General features: G+C 34.7%; 1 protein-coding gene across 1 annotated transcript; it reads right to left on the bottom strand.

The window, feature by feature from the left end:
• Positions 1–8,796: 8,796 nt before the first annotated feature.
• Positions 8,797–11,588, bottom strand: LOC117323829 (shematrin-like protein 2). Its single transcript, XM_033879304.1, has 4 exons — positions 11,493–11,588; positions 11,001–11,315; positions 10,437–10,524; positions 8,797–8,885 (listed from the first exon to the last, which is right to left on the bottom strand). Exons 2-3 carry the CDS (start codon positions 11,308–11,310, stop codon positions 10,475–10,477), a joined length of 360 nt encoding a protein of 119 aa, XP_033735195.1. The 5' UTR covers positions 11,311–11,315; positions 11,493–11,588; the 3' UTR covers positions 8,797–8,885; positions 10,437–10,474.
• Positions 11,589–21,829: the final 10,241 nt, after the last annotated feature.

Raw genomic sequence — 21,829 nt, 5'->3', positions numbered from 1 at the left:
ATATATAGACGTATACCGTTTGCCTATTATAATGTTATATATAGACTATACAGTTTGTCTATTATAATGTTATATATAGACTATACAGTTTGCCTATTACAATGTTATATATAGACGTATACCGTTTGCCTATTATAATGTTATATATAGACTATACAGTTTGTCTATTATAATGTTATATATAGACACGTAAACAGTTTGCCTATTATAATGTTATATATAGACGTATACAGTTTGCCTATTATAATGTTATATATAGACTATACAGTTTGCCTATTATAATGTTATATATAGACGTTTACAGTTTGCCTATTATAATGTTATATATAGACGTTTACAGTTTGCCTATTATAATGTTATATAAAGACGTATACAGTTTGCCTATTACAATGTTATATATAGACTATACAGTTTGCCTATTATAATGTTATATATAGACTATACAGTTTGCCTATTATAAAGTTATATATAGACGTATACAGTTTGCCTATTATAAAGTTATATATAGACGTAAACAGTTTGCCTATTATAATGTTATATATAGACTATACAGTTTGCCTATTATAAAGTTATATAAAGACGTAAACAGTTTGCCTATTATAATGTTATATATAGACGTATACAGTTTGCCTATTATAATGTTATATATAGACGTATACAGTTTGCCTATTACAATGTTATATATAGACTATACAGTTTGCCTATTATAATGTTACATATAGACTATACAGTTTGCCTATTATAAAGTTATATATAGACGTATACAGTTTGCCTATTACAATGTTATATATAGACGTAGACAGTTTTCCTATTATAATGTTATATATAGACACGTAAACAGTTTGTCTATTATAATGTTATATATAGACGTATACAGTTTGCCTATTATAATGTTATATATAGACGTATACAGTTTGCCTATTATAATGTTATATATAGACGTAGACAGTTTGTCTATTATAATGTTATATATAGACTATACAGTTTGCCTATTATAATGTTATATATAAACGTATACAGTTTGCCTATTATAATGTTATATATAGACGTAAACAGTTTGCCTATTATAATGTTATATATAGACACGTATGCAGTTTGCCTATTACAATGTTATATATAGACGTAGACAGTTTGTCTATTATAATGTTATATATAGACGTAAACAGTTTGCCTATTATAATGTTATATATAGACGTATACAGTTTGCCTATTATAAAGTTATATATAGACGTATACAGTTTGCCTATTACAATGTTATATATAGACGTAGACAGTTTGCCTATTATAATGTTATATATAGACGTATACAGTTTGCCTATTATAATTTTATATATAGACGTAGACAGTTTGCCTATTACAATGTTATATACAGACGTAGACAGTTTGCCTATTACAATGTTATATAAAGACGTATACAGTTTGTCTATTATAATGTTATATATAGACGTAAACAGTTTGCCTATTATAATGTTATATATAGACGTAAACAGTTTGCCTATTATAATGTTATATAAAGACTATACAGTTTGCCTATTATAAAGTTATATATAGACGTATACAGTTTGCCTATTACAATGTTATATATAGACGTAGACAGTTTTCCTATTATAATGTTATATATAGACGTAGACAGTTTGCCTATTATAATGTTATATAAAGACGTATACAGTTTGCCTATTTTAATGTTATATATAGACGTATACAGTTTGCCTATTATAATGTTATATATAGACGTAGACAGTTTGCCTATTATAATGTTATATAAAGACTATACAGTTTGCCTATTATAATGTTATATATAGACGTATACAGTTTGCCTATTATAATGTTATATATAGACGTATACAGCTTGCCTATTATAATGTTATATATAGACGTATACAGTTTGCCTATTATAATGTTATATATAGACGTATACAGTTTGCCTATTATAATGTTATATATAGACGTATACAGTTTGTCTATTATAATGTTATATATAGACACGTAAACAGTTTGTCTATTATAATGTTATATATAGACGTAAACAGTTTGCCTATTATAATGTTATATATAGACGTATACAGTTTGCCTATTATAATGTTATATATAGACTATACAGTTTGCCTATTATAATGTTATATATAGACTATACAGTTTGCCTATTATAATGTTATATATAGACGTATACAGTTTGCCTATTATAATGTTATATATAGACTATACAGTTTGCCTATTACAATGTTATATATAGACGTAAACAGTTTGCCTATTATAATGTTATATATAGACTATACAGTTTGCCTATTATAATGTTATATATAGACTATACAGTTTGCCTATTATAATGTTATATATAGACGTATACAGTTTGCCTATTATAATGTTATATATAGACTATACAGTTTGCCTATTACAATGTTATATATAGACTATACAGTTTGCCTATTACAATGTTATTTATAGACGTATACCTTTTGCCTATTATAATGTTATATATAGACTATACAGTTTGTCTATTATAATGTTATATATAGACACGTAAACAGTTTGCCTATTATAATGTTATATATAGACGTATACAGTTTGCCTATTATAATGTTATATATAGACTATACAGTTTGCCTATTATAATGTTATATATAGACTATACAGTTTGCCTATTATAATGTTATATATAGACTATACAGTTTGCCTATTACAATGTTATATATAGACGTATACAGTTTGCCTATTATAATGTTATATATAGACGTATACAGTTTGCCTATTATAATGTTATATATAGACTATACAGTTTGCCTATTATAATGTTATATATAGACGTTTACAGTTTGCCTATTATAATGTTATATATAGACGTTTACAGTTTGCCTATTATAATGTTATATATAGACGTTTACAGTTTGCCTATTATAATGTTATATATAGACTATACAGTTTGTCTATTATAATGTTATATATAGACACGTAAACAGTTTGCCTATTATAATGTTATATAAAGACGTATACAGTTTGCCTATAATAATGTTATATAAAGACGTATACAGTTTGCATATTATAATGTTACATATAGACGTATACAGTTTGCCTATTATAATGTTATATATAGACGTATACAGTTTACCTATTATAATGTTATATAAAGACTATACAGTTTGCCTATTATAATGGTATATATAGACGTATACAGTTTGCCTATTTTAATGTTATATATAGACGTATACAGTTTGCCTATTATAATGTTATATATAGACTATACAGTTTGCCAATTATAATGTTATATATAGACGTATACAGTTTGTCTATTACAATGTTATATATAGACGTAAACAGTTTGCCTATTATAATGTTATATATAGACGTATACAGTTTGTCTATTACAATGTTATATATAGACGTAAACAGTTTGCCTATTATAATGTTATATATAGACGTATACAGTTTGCCTATTATAATGTTATATATAGACGTATACAGTTTGCCTATTATAATGTTATATATAGACGTATACAGTTTGCCAATTATAATGTTATATATAGACGTATACAGTTTGTCTATTACAATGTTATATATAGACGTAAACAGTTTGCCTATTATAATGTTATATATAGACGTTTACAGTTTGCCTATTATAATGTTATATATAGACGTATACAGTTTGCCAATTATAATGTTATATATAGACGTATACAGTTTGCCTATTATAATGTTATATATAGACGTATACAGTTTGTCTATTATAATGTTATATATAGACGTATACAGTTTGCCAATTATAATGTTATATATAGACGTATACAGTTTGCCTATTATAATGTTATATATAGACGTAAACAGTTTGCCTATTATAATGTTATATATAGACTATACAGTTTGCCTATTATAATGTTATATATAGACTATACAGTTTGCCTATTATAATGTTATTGGTTTCTTTGTTATATCAGCTGCTACTCGTGCTTAACTTTTCTCTAAACTTTTATTTTTTCTCAGACAGCAATGGTATCCTTTCTGGATAATTTTTTTCCTTTTTTTGGATTTTTAAAATATGGATGTTTGCGAACGATATTAGAAAATGGAGTTCACCAAGGCATGCATTCATAGCGTGCGATAAAAAAACACCCACAAAAAATGAAATTAACCGCGCTGTATGATCGTTATTCTAATCACCAACAGGGGTTTAATGACATATTGCACGGACGTAAATAGTTTGAATCATGGACGTTTGGAGTTATTTAGAGTGTCGGTCTAATCCCGTGATAAACGTATCTCCTACGCACGACCTCTATATGGATTGTTAAAAAGGGGATCAAACAGTCACAGTTTATTAAAACTCTTAATTGTCAGTTTTATGACTTGAAAGTTCTTAAAATCAAAATTTACTGTAAATTTCTCCTGGGATGTAGCTTCGCTTTTACTGTGGTCTTTAAATATTCCGCGAAATGGAATAGTCCGTAAAAATGTTTATGTCGGAATATACACACACAGACGCGTGCAATGTTGCTTTGACACGGCGGTATTCCGTCATATTTTATCTTGAAAAACCACTTCCAACTTGGACGACTACCAATTATCACACAGTAGACAAACGATGTCTTACTTCTTATGAAGAATGGCACCGCAAGATCTAGAATCCATGAATTTACAAATTGATGGAATTATTGCACAAAATATTGACATTTGTTTGACAGGATTTTACTTTATATACGTATCAACACTGATTCTATTTTGACATTGAAATGGAAATGGTACTTGTGAATAATATCACACACATATATGACATATACGGCTAGCAAGGCATTTCAAACATCAAAATACGCTTGTTAGTTTATTACTTTCAACTGTTTGAGGGGAAATTGTTCATCCACTAAGTTGGAGATAAAATATTCGACTCCACAGTTTCCGTATTTGTCTGGAAAAGTCCTTCTTCCTATGAACAAATGCCTTGATAGTACCCAATAGGAGTATTGTCATTAATTGAAATCCCTCCCTTTTCACCATATTTGTGTAATATCATTTACACCCGCCACCTGCATTTCAAGGTCATTCCGGTCAAGCAAATGTCCCTTTTGAATGCTATATACCGTAAAGTAATTCTACAGATGATATTGTTAGCATCTATAGCAAATCATTGATGATTTTAAGAAACTACAGGTCCTGACAAACATTTTGGAATATTGCGTAACTAGTTTTGTGCAATTTGTGGATATGTGTGCGTTTCTAACATTTAACATTATGTCCCTGTATAGATGAGCCTTAAAGAACAATTGTACTAACATATTTAGATTTATTAATATAAGAATCTCACTTTTCACTTCTCACTCCGATACACAACCTTACCTGATGGACGTCAGCTTGATGTGATAATTACTGTCGAACCTGGCCCCTGTCAACACGTGGTACCGTGACTTCCTTTTCTCAAAATCCCTTCCACGTGTTTCACAAGTCGTAACATGATAAAGCGCCAGGGGCCAGTCGACTGGACACATGAGGATGTATTTTTACAGTGTGTAATATCACTCGACACTGCTTCAAGTTTGTCATTTAGTTTAACGTAAGTCCCTGTTCCAGGCTTTTGGTTCTGTCTCCTGAACGAGACATACTATTCATGTATAGTATAATGTGACCGCCAAGTGTATGTTCTGGTAGATGTCTTCGGCATTATAGTTCAGTGAGAGAGCACTATAAAGTTGGAATCAGTTCTACGGTATTGCAAAGAGGCAAACACGAACATAGACTGCAGTCTGTTAAAGTGTACCCTGAAAAATTTCCTGTATTAAGCTGATAAAATGACATTTAGGGTGAAATTAAAATGCTGAAAGTGCGACTTGCATGGCGACTTTAGTTTTTGAACAATTGCGATTTTCTCGAAAAACACCTGAAGCCCAAGACACACTCAACACACACATGCGTTTCACACACAGGGAAGGCCGTCCTTAAGAAAACTGTTGAAGTTGTTGATAAGACGATATATATTGACAGCAAAAGAACTCAGGCGGGGATACGAAACCGTAATCGAAGTTTTCTTGACGAATGGGAGATAATCCAACTAAAGTGTTTCACTTGATAGCATACCACCAAATTGAACGAGTGAGTGAAATAGGTCCTTATAAGATATCGCAAATGGTTCCACGATAATTTTTGTTCTTATTGATAAAAACACACCAATCCCTTAAACAATCGCTTACGTCTATGTTATAGCTCACCGGGAACACACGGAGCGAGTTGTTATTAGAAACTATAGTATTTACATACAAACATAAAGCAAATTCTAACGCTGGTAAATCCTGCGTTTGTAAAATTATTTCACGTATCCTGTCATGACAAACGTGTTAAACACATAGTGACAGTGTAAGTGATGGCGATTTGAACCTTTTTTCTTTTTTAAATTTTATTTATTTTTTTATTTTTCAGTTTTAGTTATTAATTTATTTATTTATTTATTTATTGTAGGTGTGCGGATCAATTCCTCATACTAGCCCTTATATTCACCAAAATGCACACAGGAAGAAAATATGAAAAAGCTGGACTTATCCATTAATTAATTAAAAGGAACATATCTACATATGGATAATGTTTATACTCTGTCAAACTAAAAGTTGTACATAAACCATACTAAAGATTTTTACGTTTGAAACACATAATTTAATCAATAGATGTGTAGGATCTGATGACGGTACGTGTCTATGACTAGTAATATGAGACATTGGACGTCAGTTTGAGGTCAGAGATGAACCCATATTTATGTCATTACCGTTTTATTTAATATACACGAAAACTTTTTTCGTTATCTGCATGGTTCCAATATTTCGGAACTTCTAAACGCAATAGATAACGTGTTTGTATGCAAAAAGAAATGTCGAAGCTGTGTCCTGCGTTAGACATAATTATCACAGCTACTGAAGAAACCTCCTACAAGAAAGAGAGTAGCATAGTTCATAATCAGGGGAGTTAGTTCTTAATATGATAAAAACAGTTCCTTTCTAGAAGAAGTACGATAGCTTGTTTGATACGGAATACTCCTTTTGTTAGGTTAGGTACTTTAGACAAACTTGTGCTTTGAATGGTTTACGGGACAAAAGATAATACCGGCGGCGTCTTCTAGTATGAGCCTCATCTCAGAACAAACTCAATTAATCACATACACACTTCAATAACACAAGCATTCAAATCAGCAAGGACAAGTTTGGTTCCTTAAATGTTGTCAAACTCGAAATCGAAATAAAAGCGAAACATTAATGCTTTATCAAGTCTGTTATAACTTATATTATGAACAGAGCAAATCTTGTACTTTATGTCATGTTGGCACCGAAAACATGTCAATTCATGTAGGAAGTTATTAAAGCTACAATTAGTAACAAATGTATTTAAACTAATAACCAGTATTGCGTGCATTTTAATTATGTTAAGTTATTGACATTTTAATAGAAAACATCCGTGTTTATCAAAGCCTAGTTGTAGATACAATTTTGTACTTACAATTTTGTAAATCACTCGTAATTATCTAATGATTTTTTCTTTAAATATGCCGTGCTTAATGTTTGAAATGATTTGTTTGTGAAATAATCATTTGTAAACATTTCATGTTTCTTCTTTAAATACGTCGTTACTAAATGTTTGAAATGCTTTGATTGTGAAATGTTGTGTATGTATCCAAATTGCGTTGCCTCTATTCTAGGTATTCCGAAGGGAAAGCGTCTACTTTTTAATCCACCATACAAATCTAGGTCAAATCATCAACAACCGCCATACAAATCTAAGTCAAATCATCAACATCCGCCATACAAATCTAGGTCAAATCATCAACATCCGCCATACAAATCTAGGTCAAATCGGCGACAACCGCCATACAAATCTAGGTCAAATCGGCGACATCCGCCATACAAATCTAGGTCAAATCGGCGACACACACCATACAAATCTTGGTCAAATCGACGACATCCGCCATACACATCTAGGTCAAATCGGTGACACCCGCCATATACAATTGGGTCAAATCCGGGTTAAATTACATTCTCAAAATGGGAACTAGGGAGGTGAAAATGGAACCACTTGGCATGTCAACTAGCATCAAATCCGTCACACAAGGAACTAACATCAAACATGTCGCACAAGTAAACTAGAGTATGTCTAAATGTGATAATACTTTGGTCTTCATCAATCTACATCTCTCTAAACCTTGTGTTGGTGATAACTCCGTCAGCAGTCGACATCTGCCCCGGAAATCGTGATAATGGAAACAAGTAATTAAATATCAGATTAACTAGGTAATTTGAATTGGTACCTGTAAAGTGCGAAACGAAAGCAAAACGAAGCGATACGATATCAAACGAAACGAAAAATGAAACACTGAACAAATCTTTAGACTGTACAACAGGCCTAAGTGTCCCATTCTCTCGGCGTTGGATTTCGTTTCGTTTCGTTGCGTTGGATTTGAATACCGCAGGTAGGGGAAGCGGGGATGTTGCTATAAAGAAATGGAAAATTAACGATTGGGAAATTGAAAAAGGGCTTATCATAAGCAAACCCTGCTGGTTGTAAGTAAGCGGTTAATGTTGAAGATTTTTGGGTGGCTTTGATTTCGTGTTTTGCTGGTATATCCGATCAACATGGAATAAAGCGTTTCTTATTAGAAAACATAACATCGCTTAAATATCTTTAGGTGAAATTGAAGGACTTCACACATTATTTTTCAAAAAGACCTTCAAATTATTAAGTTTGGTAAAACCCTACCAATTATATCAGCCTTTTTAATAAAGAAAATTGTAATGATAAGGAAATGACAATTCCTTGTAAACACCACAACACCACTAATTTATGTTCTCGTTTTTAATCAACACAATCAAAAACATACAAACAAATTACACACAGACGAACTGATAGCTGCCAATATTGCGCGATGTCTGAAAAGAAAAGAGAAACCAAAGTGTAATGAACATGTTCGTATTCTATTATCAGAAAAATAGAAATCGTATATGTACTATTATCAGTCCCAAACAATAAAAAATAAGGAATCATAAACGTTATTATCATCAATAATAAGAAAAAAGAAAAAATGTACTGCAGTGTTAACTCCAGTATCAACTCTAGTGTACTGCAGTGTTAACTCAGGTGTACTACGGTGTTAACTCCAGTGTACTACAGTGTTAACTCCAATATCAACTCTAATGTACTACAGTGTTAACTCCAGTGTACCACAGTGTTAACTCTAGTGTACTACAGTGTTAACTCTAGTATACTACGGTGTTAACGCCAGTGTACTACAGTGTTAACTCTAGTGTACTACAGTGTTAACTCCAGTGTACTACAGTGTTAACTCTAGCGTACTACAGTGTTAACTCTAGTGTACTACAGTGTTAACTCCAGTGTACCACAGTGTTAACTCTAGTGTACTACAGTGTTAACTCTAGTATACTACGGTGTTAACGCCAGTGTACTACAGTGTTAACTCTAGTGTACTACAGTGTTAACTCCAGTGTACTACAGTGTTAACTCTAGCGTACTACAGTGTTAACTCTAGTGTACTACAGTGTTAACTCCAGTGTACTACATTGTTAACTCCAGTGTACTACGATGTTAACACCAGTGTACTACAGTGTTAACTCCAGTGTACTACGATGTTAACACCAGTGTACTACAGTATTAACTCTAGTGTACCACAGTATTAACTCTAATGTACCACAGTATTAACTCCAGTGTACTACAGTGTTAACTCTAGTGTACTACAGTGTTAGCTCCAGTGTACTACAGTGTTAACTCCAGTGTACTACAGTGTTAACTCTAGTGTACTACAGTGTTAACTCTAGCGTACTACAGTGTTAACTCCAGTGTACCACAGTATTAACTCCAGTGTACTACAGTGTTAACTCTAGTGTACTACAGTGTTAGCTCCAGTGTACTACAGTGTTAACTCCAGTGTACTACAGTGTTAACTCCAGTATCAACTGTTGTGTACTACGGTGTTAACTTCGGTGTACTACAGTGTTAACCCCAGTGTGCTACGATATAAACTAGTGTACTACGGCGTTAACTCCAGTGTACTGCAGTGTTAACTCCAGTGTACTACAGTGTTAACTCCAGTGTACTACAGTGTTAACTCCAGTGTACTACAGTGTTAACTCTAGTGTACTACATTGTTAACTCTAGTGTACTACAGTGTTAACTCTAGTGTACTACAGTGTTAACTCCAGTGTACTACAGTGTATACACAAATGTATTATAGTGTAATCTGAAGTCCACTACCTATACACTATAGTGTACTAGAGTTAACACTCCAGTACACTAGACTACCAGTTTGCTCCCAAATGTTAAAGAAAATAGAATAAACGATCATTTACCGATTTCAGTGAGGATTTTCAAAGAATTGAAGTGGTTATTCATTAATGAAATATTATTAATATATAGTATATATAGTTTATATAAAGAGCAACGCCTATATACACTGGTATACTTACATCACAGAGTTGCTTCAATGAGTGTAAACGTCAGGAGTTTAGCCGGTGTTGGACTCCCTCAGGAGGAGGAGGAGTGGCAGGCCGAGTACTATAAAAGGAAAGTAAACTTTTAATAACAGAAAGGACACGAAATTATGGGTAACATACCAGACTGTAACTATATATCATATATTATATTATTATTTATAACATACCGGACTGTAACTATATATTATATATTATATTACTATATATCATAAAACCAAGCAGACTGCAACTAGACATTATATATTATATTATTATCTATAACATATCAGACTGCAACTATATATGATATATTATATTTTTATATATAACATAACCGACTGTAACTATATATTATATTACTATATATCATAAAACCAAGCAGACTGGGCCCTGGTGGTGTGTGGATAGACGGGACATACTGACATTTCAGCTATAGGGTGTGACTTTGACAGTAGTGCTAGGGAAAAGGTCGCGGTATATCTGAACACAGCAAATATATTCAGACTTAAATGGCCAAGATAATATTTTTTTCGACAATGTAAGCAAACATTTACTTACTGAGAAGTTCGAACACTCCGAGTCCAAACACGCCATTCTGATCGTCCAGTGGTGGTGGGGCGGCTACGGCCTGCATGTACGGTTGTCTAACAACAGTCTCGGTGGAGGTATATCCCTTTCCGTATCCCTTTCCGTACCCCTTTCCGTATCCGTATCCGCCTCCATAACCATTGTATCCTTTCCCGTAACCCATGGAATATCCGCCTCCTAGGCTTCCATAAGTATCGTAGCTGTTATATCCGGTTCCCCATACGCTTGACACGCCGAGACAGAGGCATATAGCGATGAGGGCGGCAGATGACGACTTCATGGTGACTGTAATACACAAACCATTTATTACGACAGGTGTGAATAACAACCTTATAATAAACACATTATCAAAGAGAAAATCGTAACGTTTTTATGTAATACAATCACCGAAGTGTTAAATTTGTTCATGACAATATCTTACTTTCCCTATAATTACTGCCACTCAAAAACAAGTCTACTTACCTGTTGGGCGTCAACTTGATGTGACGGTAAGGTTTAGCTCCTGGCCCTATATACCCCAACAGTACCGTGACTTCCTATTCTGGCGGTCCCTACCACGTGCCGTACAAATCGTACATAACGTGATGAAGAGCCGGGGGCGTGTCACAGTCCCGGGGGTATAACAGACACCGCTTGTATATATATTTTTTTCTACAATGTGTACGTCTGACATACAAACCATCAATTTGTTCAGTTGTATGGTTGCTTGAATGTTTATACTTATCTAAACATTTGAATTGATATGAGATTTAAATTTTGTTTGATTATTTTGTTATTTTCAAAATAAATGGATCGATTCGACGTCATCGCGTGTTGTCCTTTGATTTTATCGTGTCTTTTCTTCAGTCCCGAAGGGAAATATTTCATGGTTTCTTTATCTCATTATCTTGATAATTTCTCTTTTGGTTTATGTAAGATTCATGTTCAGTAGATTTTGACATAATTATAACACCGTTTGTCTTTTTTATACTTCTATTTTCAGTGCGTGTACTATTGTCTCATACCTTATTACAATGCGATTTGTCCCGTTACGGTCATCAAAAGTAATGGTTCATGAGGGGTCTGAATGTACACCATTCAACAATCTTTTTTATATACATGTAGCTAAAACAATGGGATTTTGGTGTCAACATCAAATACTCAAATAGTCAGCCGGAGAGCATCCATGTTATAATCATAAAACAGAATGGATATCGCTACGTATACAAATATAACTGCTATGTAAGGGAAATATGAGTGGTTTAAGAGACAGTATATTGACACAAGAAATAGTTAATAAGAAAATTTCAATCGCTGCACGACTATAATCAACAATGATAGAGGCAAACAGTACATTGTGTAGACAAGCAGACGTTCACCCCTACCAATGTCGCCGATTAAATGCTGTATCGTCATTTCCAAACACATTATTACAACAGCGACATAAATAATATACCAGACACATTTCCGGAAAGTTTTCATATCAAAATCCTGCCAGCTATTTTAATTCTGTGACATGTGTGTAGGCGAACTTGTAGAATAACATCGAGTGTGTGTCTGAAATGGCAAGAATAAATCCACAAGCACAATAAGCTATACACGTGTTGCCTGGAGGTTATGTGTACAGCGTACAGATTGACATCTAAATCTACAATATAAATGTCACGCCCCCAACACTAACCAAACAAACGGTGAATTATCGTTTAAGATACTGTTAGCCAATGACGGCCTTTTCAACAACGTTGAATGTCGCGCGCTGTGACGTAACCAACTGCATCAACATTTTGATCGTTGTATCTATAAAGTCTATCATGGTCGTCGGTACGGTGAACTTTTTTTTTAAACTCCTTTTTATTATAGTAAGTTAATCCAATATGCTACCTTACGTTTTTCCAATATAAATGACAGACAACAGGTCCTTGTTTCTGGTTAGTATTTTTATAAAAAAAAATATATTAGCCCATACACCTACAAGGCTATATCAAAAAGGTGTTACACTTGAAAATCGGACGATGAATGGACTGTGGAACGGAGTAGGCTATAAATTCTAGAACTGTTTTAAAACGGACAGTCTGATTGGTTCACAATTATGTTTAGTATTGTTTACAGAGCTGTCAACCAATCTTACAAAACCGCTCTAAAATAAAAAGCCTACCTCCGTTCCACAGTCGATGCATCGTCGGCTATCACGACCGCTTTTTGGCCCATTTTCTCATCTTTAAATCATTGTCGCACGACAAAAGAGTAAAATGCATTGATGTTTAAGGATTCTAAAGTGTTACACCTTGTTGATATGGTAGGAGTAGGGACTAATATTTTTCTATAAATACTGACCAGGAGTAGACGATATAGCAGGAGAATGGGCTAATATCGCTTTAAATAAATACTGACCAGAAGCAGACGCCTGTGGACAGATGCATATAACTGTATAATTACCCACTGTTTGGAATTTAGTGATGCGGTTTTAAGTAAAAAAGGGAAGATTTGACCTAAATCAATTTATTTTGATTATATGATAAAACGTACATGTAACTTAATTTTTAACAGTAAAAATAATTTGTGTAGGATTTGACCTCGATTTGCCTGGCTGGTGCCGTCAATGAAGTCAACTTCACCTTCTAAACACCTGGTCTACTCCTTTTTCAAGGATCTCCATACAAATATATAGCCTGTTATTATTTTCCCGTCCTTTGGTCGGTTTTGAGTTAAAATGACGGAATGTCGGTATTCTCAGATGAATGAAATGAACCAAAACACTTCTAACACCACGAGAATGCCACCAGGGTACGAAACCGTTAGCGTAATGCTGCGTTTACACTAGGCCACGATTTCAGAGAATCGTGATGAGCGTGGAGGGCCGTGGATGGTCGTGGGGGGTCGTTATGGGTCGTGGAGTCGAGTAGACGTGATCATGTGGGTATTTGGCGGAATCGCAATGATCGCAAGGATCGTGGTACAATTTTTGACTGTCAAACATTTTGCCACGGTTATCCCGATTTAACGCCAAATCGTGGGACAGCGTGATAGAACGTGGGAATCGTATTAGAGCGTAGTAGAGCTTTACAGAGAGTAAGGGATCTTGGTAAATTTGGAGAAAACCGATTCCTTTCAAAATTCCCCTATAGTCACGTAGGACTAAACTTCATACCTGGTTTCTTGTTGAAGAAGTGTGAATAATGTTCTAACTGGGTTGCCTTCTGCCTACTTCGTCCATGGTTTTCAACCAACACGATATTGGTCTTCTTTGAGAGAGAGAGAGATTATGAGAGAGAGAGAGAGAGATGATGAGAGAGAGAAGAGATGAGAGAGCGAGCTAGAGAGCTAGCTTCGAGAGAGAGAGAGAGAGAGAGATAGAGCTCTCTATCTAGCTGCTCGCCTATATCGCTCTCTAGCTCTCTCTCTCTCTCTCTCTCTCTCTCTCTCTCTCTCTCTCTCTCTCTCTTCTCTCTCTCTCTGCTATCCTGTCCTGTCCTGTTCTGTGTTATGCTGCTGTTGTATCGTTTTCTTTCGAGAAACTACATATAGGATGTATATACAAATAAAGTAAAATTGCCCATTCAGCATCCTCTTCATCTCGTGGATTCATGGTTTGCCTTTTGTGTTGTCTTTGGAGAGAATAAGAGGGTTACCCAACCTCCTTTTTATATAATATTGTGCGGCAAGCGTGGAAATATTGCTCAAATCGTGGACAGAACGTGATCGAACGTGAAAGCATATCGTGGTGGTCGTAAGAGAACGTGAGGGAACGTGGCAGTTATTGACTTTAATCGTGTTGATTTAGTTACAAAACGTAACCGATCGTAACAAAACGTAACAGATCGTAACAAAACGTACTGAGAGCGTAGGGAAAAGTAGCAACACGTAGCGAAATATAGAAAAAGAACAACAAATATAACAATTTTGGAGATCCACGCCTTTTTGAAATCGTTGAGATCTTGAAGAACGTGGCCTACTGTAAACGCAACATAACTTTATAAGCAAATGAGAGGAAATCCAATCCATTTGACATTGAATATGATTAGACTCACCATCGATGCAATACTGACCTTCATCTGTGACCCACATGTTGACTGTCACTTAGATGCAGTTTTTTTTTGCATTGACATCCACGCAGACATCCACGCACTCAGGGAATTCATTATTGAATTTTCAAAACTGACCATATATTAGATGAGGTGTTTGCATTTGAAAATATGTTTATATTTATTTAGTATGCTATACTTACGCATTTCCAACAAAGATGACATAATTTAGAATTTAACACTATTCCATTATACAATGAGTCAGTGAGTGAGTCGGTGAGCGAGCGAATGAGTGGCTTTACCACTCCAACATATTACTTATTTATATGTATAAGCTAATGTGTTTAAAATATTAAAAAAGATCTCTGGGACACGGTTACAATCCGTTCTATGACTACTGAGAGACGCTGGTGGATTGTTTGGTCCAGGAATTACAGAGAAAACGACTACTATCAGGGAAGTATTGATCTCCTTCGTCAAGTATTGAGTTAGCTTCTTAAAGGCCATTGCTTCTTAATATTTGATACAATGTAGTATTTTATTGCCAACCATGGCACCTTTGCAAAAAATGGCATGTTTAAAACTAAGAATGACATTCCAAGTCTAATAATTAGTCAAACAAAACCCACAACAACAACAAAAACAAAACAAAACAAAAAATAATACCGGCATGTAAACAAAACCGTAAGGCTGACTCCAAAACAAGAGAAAGTAAACTTACAAAATGTAAAAAGAACCCATTATTTCTGAAATTTTACCCAAATATCTATTCTGAAATATTGAGCTTTAAGCAAACTGGCGTTGATGAATTTAATAGCTTTTCACTTAAATTTAATTTCAGAATAGAAAACCGAGAAGGTGACAATGGAATCATCGTACATTTCACAAGTCATCAGGAACTTCTTATTCTCCGTCAAAGAAAAAGCTTTTGGTACTCTTATCATCGTAGATGTAACGATTTTTAAAGGATAAGTGAAACTGAAATCAAAGCAAAATGGAATGTATTAAAGGATGTTACGACAGGATACCCAGACATTAAGAACGATTAGATACGAGATACATGTACAGGAAGAAGTTTGCACATAGCAACATAACACAGTATTGATCTGCTTTCTATTGTATTATATAGGGAATATATTTCAAAATTTCAGGTTCGAGTCATGGAAATATTGAAGTTCTCAATTGAATTTTGAAATTGCTTCTAAATGTCATTGATTTGCCAAAGTTGCCTGATTTGTTTGACTATGCATTTAACATGATACGTATGAATGTGTAGTCTCCATTTTTAAATCCTTTATAATCCGCGATATTAAATTCCTTTAAATGATAACGTTGGCTTTTATGTGTTCTACTCTTTATTCCCTACATTATCCCTGAAAGTAGACAGTGATTATTTAGTAAGGGTTTCCTGTATTAATGTGTTCCTACTGTTGAGTTAAGTGGTGATGAGTTAGGTCGTGGTCAGCTTGACCTGGTCATTATATTTATCATAGGATCAACTTATTTCATCGCCTCCTCGAATTAGCAATGACTTCGGTGCTTGAATGTCGAAACAAATGATTTAATCTGCATTTGTTTTGATGGAATTGATAGCATCTAAGAATGTCCAAGGAAGTCATTATATGGTTGAATGAACAGCACCATAATAACGATAAAATTTCATCAGACAAAGTGTTATATTCAGAATATGGTTATGATAAACACTATGTTCGTCCAGTTTGTTGAAGAGCCGGGGGCGTGTCACAGTCCCGGGGGTATAACAGACACCGCTTGTATATATATTTTTTTCTACAATGTGTACGTCTGACATACAAACCATCAATTTGTTCAGTTGTATGGTTGCTTGAATGTTTATACTTATCTAAACATTTGAATTGATATGAGATTTAAATTTTGTTTGATTATTTTGTTATTTTCAAAATAAATGGATCGATTCGACGTCATCGCGTGTTGTCCTTTGATTTTATCGTGTCTTTTCTTCAGTCCCGAAGGGAAATATTTCATGGTTTCTTTATCTCATTATCTTGATAATTTCTCTTTTGGTTTATGTAAGATTCATGTTCAGTAGATTTTGACATAATTATAACACCGTTTGTCTTTTTTATACTTCTATTTTCAGTGCGTGTACTATTGTCTCATACCTTATTACAATGCGATTTGTCCCGTTACGGTCATCAAAAGTAATGGTTCATGAGGGGTCTGAATGTACACCATTCAACAATCTTTTTTATATACATGTAGCTAAAACAATGGGATTTTGGTGTCAACATCAAATACTCAAATAGTCAGCCGGAGAGCATCCATGTTATAATCATAAAACAGAATGGATATCGCTACGTATACAAATATAACTGCTATGTAAGGGAAATATGAGTGGTTTAAGAGACAGTATATTGACACAAGAAATAGTTAATAAGAAAATTTCAATCGCTGCACGACTATAATCAACAATGATAGAGGCAAACAGTACATTGTGTAGACAAGCAGACGTTCACCCCTACCAATGTCGCCGATTAAATGCTGTATCGTCATTTCCAAACACATTATTACAACAGCGACATAAATAATATACCAGACACATTTCCGGAAAGTTTTCATATCAAAATCCTGCCAGCTATTTTAATTCTGTGACATGTGTGTAGGCGAACTTGTAGAATAACATCGAGTGTGTGTCTGAAATGGCAAGAATAAATCCACAAGCACAATAAGCTATACACGTGTTGCCTGGAGGTTATGTGTACAGCGTACAGATTGACATCTAAATCTACAATATAAATGTCACGCCCCCAACACTACCCAAACAAACGGTGAATTATCGTTTAAGATACTGTTAGCCAATGACGGCCTTTTCAACAACGTTGAATGTCGCGCGCTGTGACGTAACCAACTGCATCAACATTTTGATCGTTGTATCTATAAAGTCTATCATGGTCGTCGGTACGGTGAACTTTTTTTTAAACTCCTTTTTATTATAGTAAGTTAATCCAATATGCTACCTTACGTTTTTCCAATATAAATGACAGACAACAGGTCCTTGTTTCTGGTTAGTATTTTTATAAAAAGAATATATTAGCCCATACACCTACAAGGCTATATCAAAAAGGTGTTACACTTGAAAATCGGACGATGAATGGAGTGGAACGGAAGTAGGCTATAAATTCTAGAACTGTTTTAAAACGGACAGTCTGATTGGTTCACAATTATGTTTAGTATTGTTTACAGAGCTGTCAACCAATCTTACAAAACCGCTCTAAAATAAAAAGCCTACCTCCGTTCCACAGTCGATGCATCGTCGGCTATCACGACCGCTTTTTGGCCCATTTTCTCATCTTTAAATCATTGTCGCACGACAAAAGAGTAAAATGCATTGATGTTTAAGGATTCTAAAGTGTTACACCTTGTTGATATGGTAGGAGTAGGGACTAATATTTTTCTATAAATACTGACCAGGAGTAGACGATATAGCAGGAGAATGGGCTAATATCGCTTTAAATAAATACTGACCAGAAGCAGACGCCTGTGGACAGATGCATATAACTGTATAATTACCCACTGTTTGGAATTTAGTGATGCGGTTTTAAGTAAAAAAGGGAAGATTTGACATAAATCAATTTATTTTGATTATATGATAAAACGTACATGTAACTTAATTTTTAACAGTAAAAATGATTTGTGTAGAATTTGACCTCGATTTGCCTGGCTGGTGCCGTTAATGAAGCCAACTTCACCTTCTAAACACCTGGTCTACTCCTTTTTCAAGGATCTCCATACAAATATATAACCTGTTCTTATTTTCCCGTCTTTTGGTCGGTTTTGAGTTAGAATGACGGAATGTCGGTATTCTCAGATGAAATGAACTAAAACACTTCTAACACCACGAGAATGCCACCAGGGTACGAAACCGTTAGCGTAAAATGCTGCGTTTACACTAGGCCACGATTTCAGAGAATCGTGATGAGCGTGGAGGGCCGTGGGGGGTCGTGGGGGGTCGTTGTGGGTCGTGGAGTCGAGTAGACGTGATCATGTGGGTATTTGGCGGAATCGCAATGATCGCAAGGTCGTGGTACAATTTTTGACTGTGAAACATTTTGCCACGGTTATCCCGATTTAACGCCAAATCGTGGGACAGCGTGATAGAATGTGGGAATCGTATTAGGGCGTAGTAGAGCTTTACAGAGAGTAAGGGATCTTGGTAAATTTGGAAACACGATTCCTTCACTATAGTTCACGTAGGAGATAACATCTTCATACCTGGGTTCTGTGTTGAGAAGTTGTGAATAATGTTCTAACCGGTGCCCTCTGCCTATATTCGTCCATGGTTTCACCTAACACGATCTTGGTCTTCTTTTCTCTCTCTATTCTATCCTGCCCTGTTCTGTGACATGCTGCTGTTGTATCGTTTTCTTTCGAGAAACTACATATAGGATGTATATACAAATAAAGTAAAATTGCCCACTCAGCATCCTCTTTCTCTCGTGGATTCATGGTTTGCCTTTTGTGTTGTCTTTGGAGAGATTGAGAGGGTAACCCCAACCTCCTTTTTATACCAGATCGTGCAGCAAGTGTGGAAATCTTGCTCAAATCGTGGACATAAATCGTAGGAGATCTTAACAGAATTTCATGAGCGTGAGAGATCTCAGTAGAACGTAACAGAACGTGGTCGAACGCGAAAGCATATCGTGGTGGTCGTAAGTGAACGCGAGGGAACGTTATGGCAATTATTGTTTACGGTGTTGACTTCGTAACAAAAATAACAGATCGTAACAAAACGTACTGAGAGCGTAGGAAAACGTAACAACAAGTAGCGAACTGTAGAAAAAGAACAACGAATGCCAAAAATCGTGGCGATACACACCTTTTTAAAATCGTAGAGATCGTGGAGAACGTGGCCTAGTGTAAACACAGCATAACTTTATAAGCAAATGAGAGGAAATCCAATCCATTTGACATTAGCCCCGTTCGATTTGCACTCTTCTCATTCTAGAATATATCTTCCGGTCACTCGATTTGAAGCTCTTCTGCTTCTGGAAGATCTTCTACCTCTTCCGTCTCGAAGCTGGAAGATTTATCTTCCAAGATGGCGGCGACCATGTTTTAAGTGTGCGAGTGATGAGTTTCACTAGAGAAGGATTTCTAACACATACATGCACATGTTTGTGTCATCGTGTTTGAGAAAACTTAAAAACTTGCTTATTTTTTGTTTTATTCTCCCGGTTTACTCGATTTACATATAACGGAATACGATCTTCTTAGAAGGCTTCTCTTCTTAGAAGAGTGCAAATCGAACGGGGCTATTGAATATGATTAGACTCACTATCGATGCAATACGGACCTTCATCTGTGACCCACATGTTGACTGTCACGGCGATTTTCTCTTAGATACAGTTTTTGTCATGGATATCCCCGCACTCAGGGAATTCATTATTAATATTTTATAACTGACCATATATTACATGAGATGTTTGTATTTGGAAATATGTTTATATTTATTTAATATGCTTTACTTATGCACTTCCAACAAAGATGAAATAATTTAAAATTTAACACTATTCCATTATACAATATTTCGCTCATATTTCGCTCAGTTGACATCATTGTTAGCTGTTTAGCTTGTAGAGATGTATTTATGTTGTTTTCCCTCTAATGGATTGGTGTACACCGACGCGTACTTTTTGACTTCCGGTTGCTTGAGATTTACACTTTTTACAGTTATTTCATTAATTAGTCACTTGTTTTATTTTTTTTTCTCAAGTAAACACAGTATCCCCCTCTGTCTTTTCCAGGTATTTTGATAGTCTTTGGACACTCATAGAGATAGGAGAGTAATTAAGAACATACTCACAGAAAATCGGGCACTGAAGTACTCTGTCACTAGCGACGTGTTGAGTAGTTCTCACTCGGGTATGTAGCACTCCTGACTGCAAGTGTTGTTTTCTTTCCAGAAGTAGATGGTAAATCGAATTTTCCTTCTCTACATGGTTTCCTTATCCATTTCTGAAGATGAGTCAGTGAGTGAGTGAGTCAGTGAGCGAGCGAATGAGTGGCTTTACCACACTTATTTATATATATAAACTAATGTGTTTACAATATTAAAAAGATCTCTGGGACACGGTAAAAATCCCTTCTATGACTACTGAGAGACGCTGGTAGGTTGTTGGGACCAGGAATTACAGAGAAAACGACTACTATCAGGGAAGTATTGATCTCCTTCGTCAAGTATCGAGTTAGCTTCTTAAAGGCCATTGCTTCTTAATATTTGATACAATGTAGTATTTTATTGTCAACTATGGCACCTTTGCAAAAATAGCACGTTTAAAAACTTAAGTCTAATAATTAGTCAAACAAAACCCACAACAATAACAAAAAACAAAACAAAACAAAAAATAACACCGGCTTGTAAACAAAACCGTAAGGCTGACTCCAAAACAAGAGAAAGTAGACTTACAAAACGTGAAAAGAACCATATATTTCTGTTTTAGTTTTACCCAAATGTCTATTCTGAAATATTGAGCATTAAGCAAACCGGCGTTGATAAATTTAATAGCTTTTCACTTAAATTTAATCTCAGAATAGAAAACCGAGAAGGTGACAATGGAATCATCGTACATTTCAAGTCATCAGGAACTTCTTATTCTGCGTCAAAGAAAAAGTTTTTGGTACTCTAATCATCGTAGATGTAACGATATTTAAAGGACAAGTGAAACTGAAATCAACGCAAAATGTAATGTATTAAAGGATGTTACGACAGCAAACCCAGACATTAAGAACGATTAGATACGAGATACATGTACAGGAAGA

Source organism: Pecten maximus, chromosome 3 (genome assembly GCF_902652985.1).
Source record: "Pecten maximus chromosome 3, xPecMax1.1, whole genome shotgun sequence".
NCBI lineage: Eukaryota > Metazoa > Mollusca > Bivalvia > Pectinida > Pectinidae > Pecten > Pecten maximus.
This window is presented reverse-complemented; position numbering and strand designations above follow the sequence as displayed.

Excerpts from the sequence above, each read along its gene's own strand:
- LOC117323829 (XM_033879304.1), bottom strand. The coding sequence starts at position 11,310 with ATGAAGTCGTCATCTGCCGCCCTCATCGCTATATGCCTCTGTCTCGGC. Across the intron at positions 10,525-11,000 it reads CGGAGTGTTCGAACTTCTCA|TACTCGGCCTGCCACTCCTC; the intron begins GTAAGTAAATGT and ends TTCCTTTTATAG.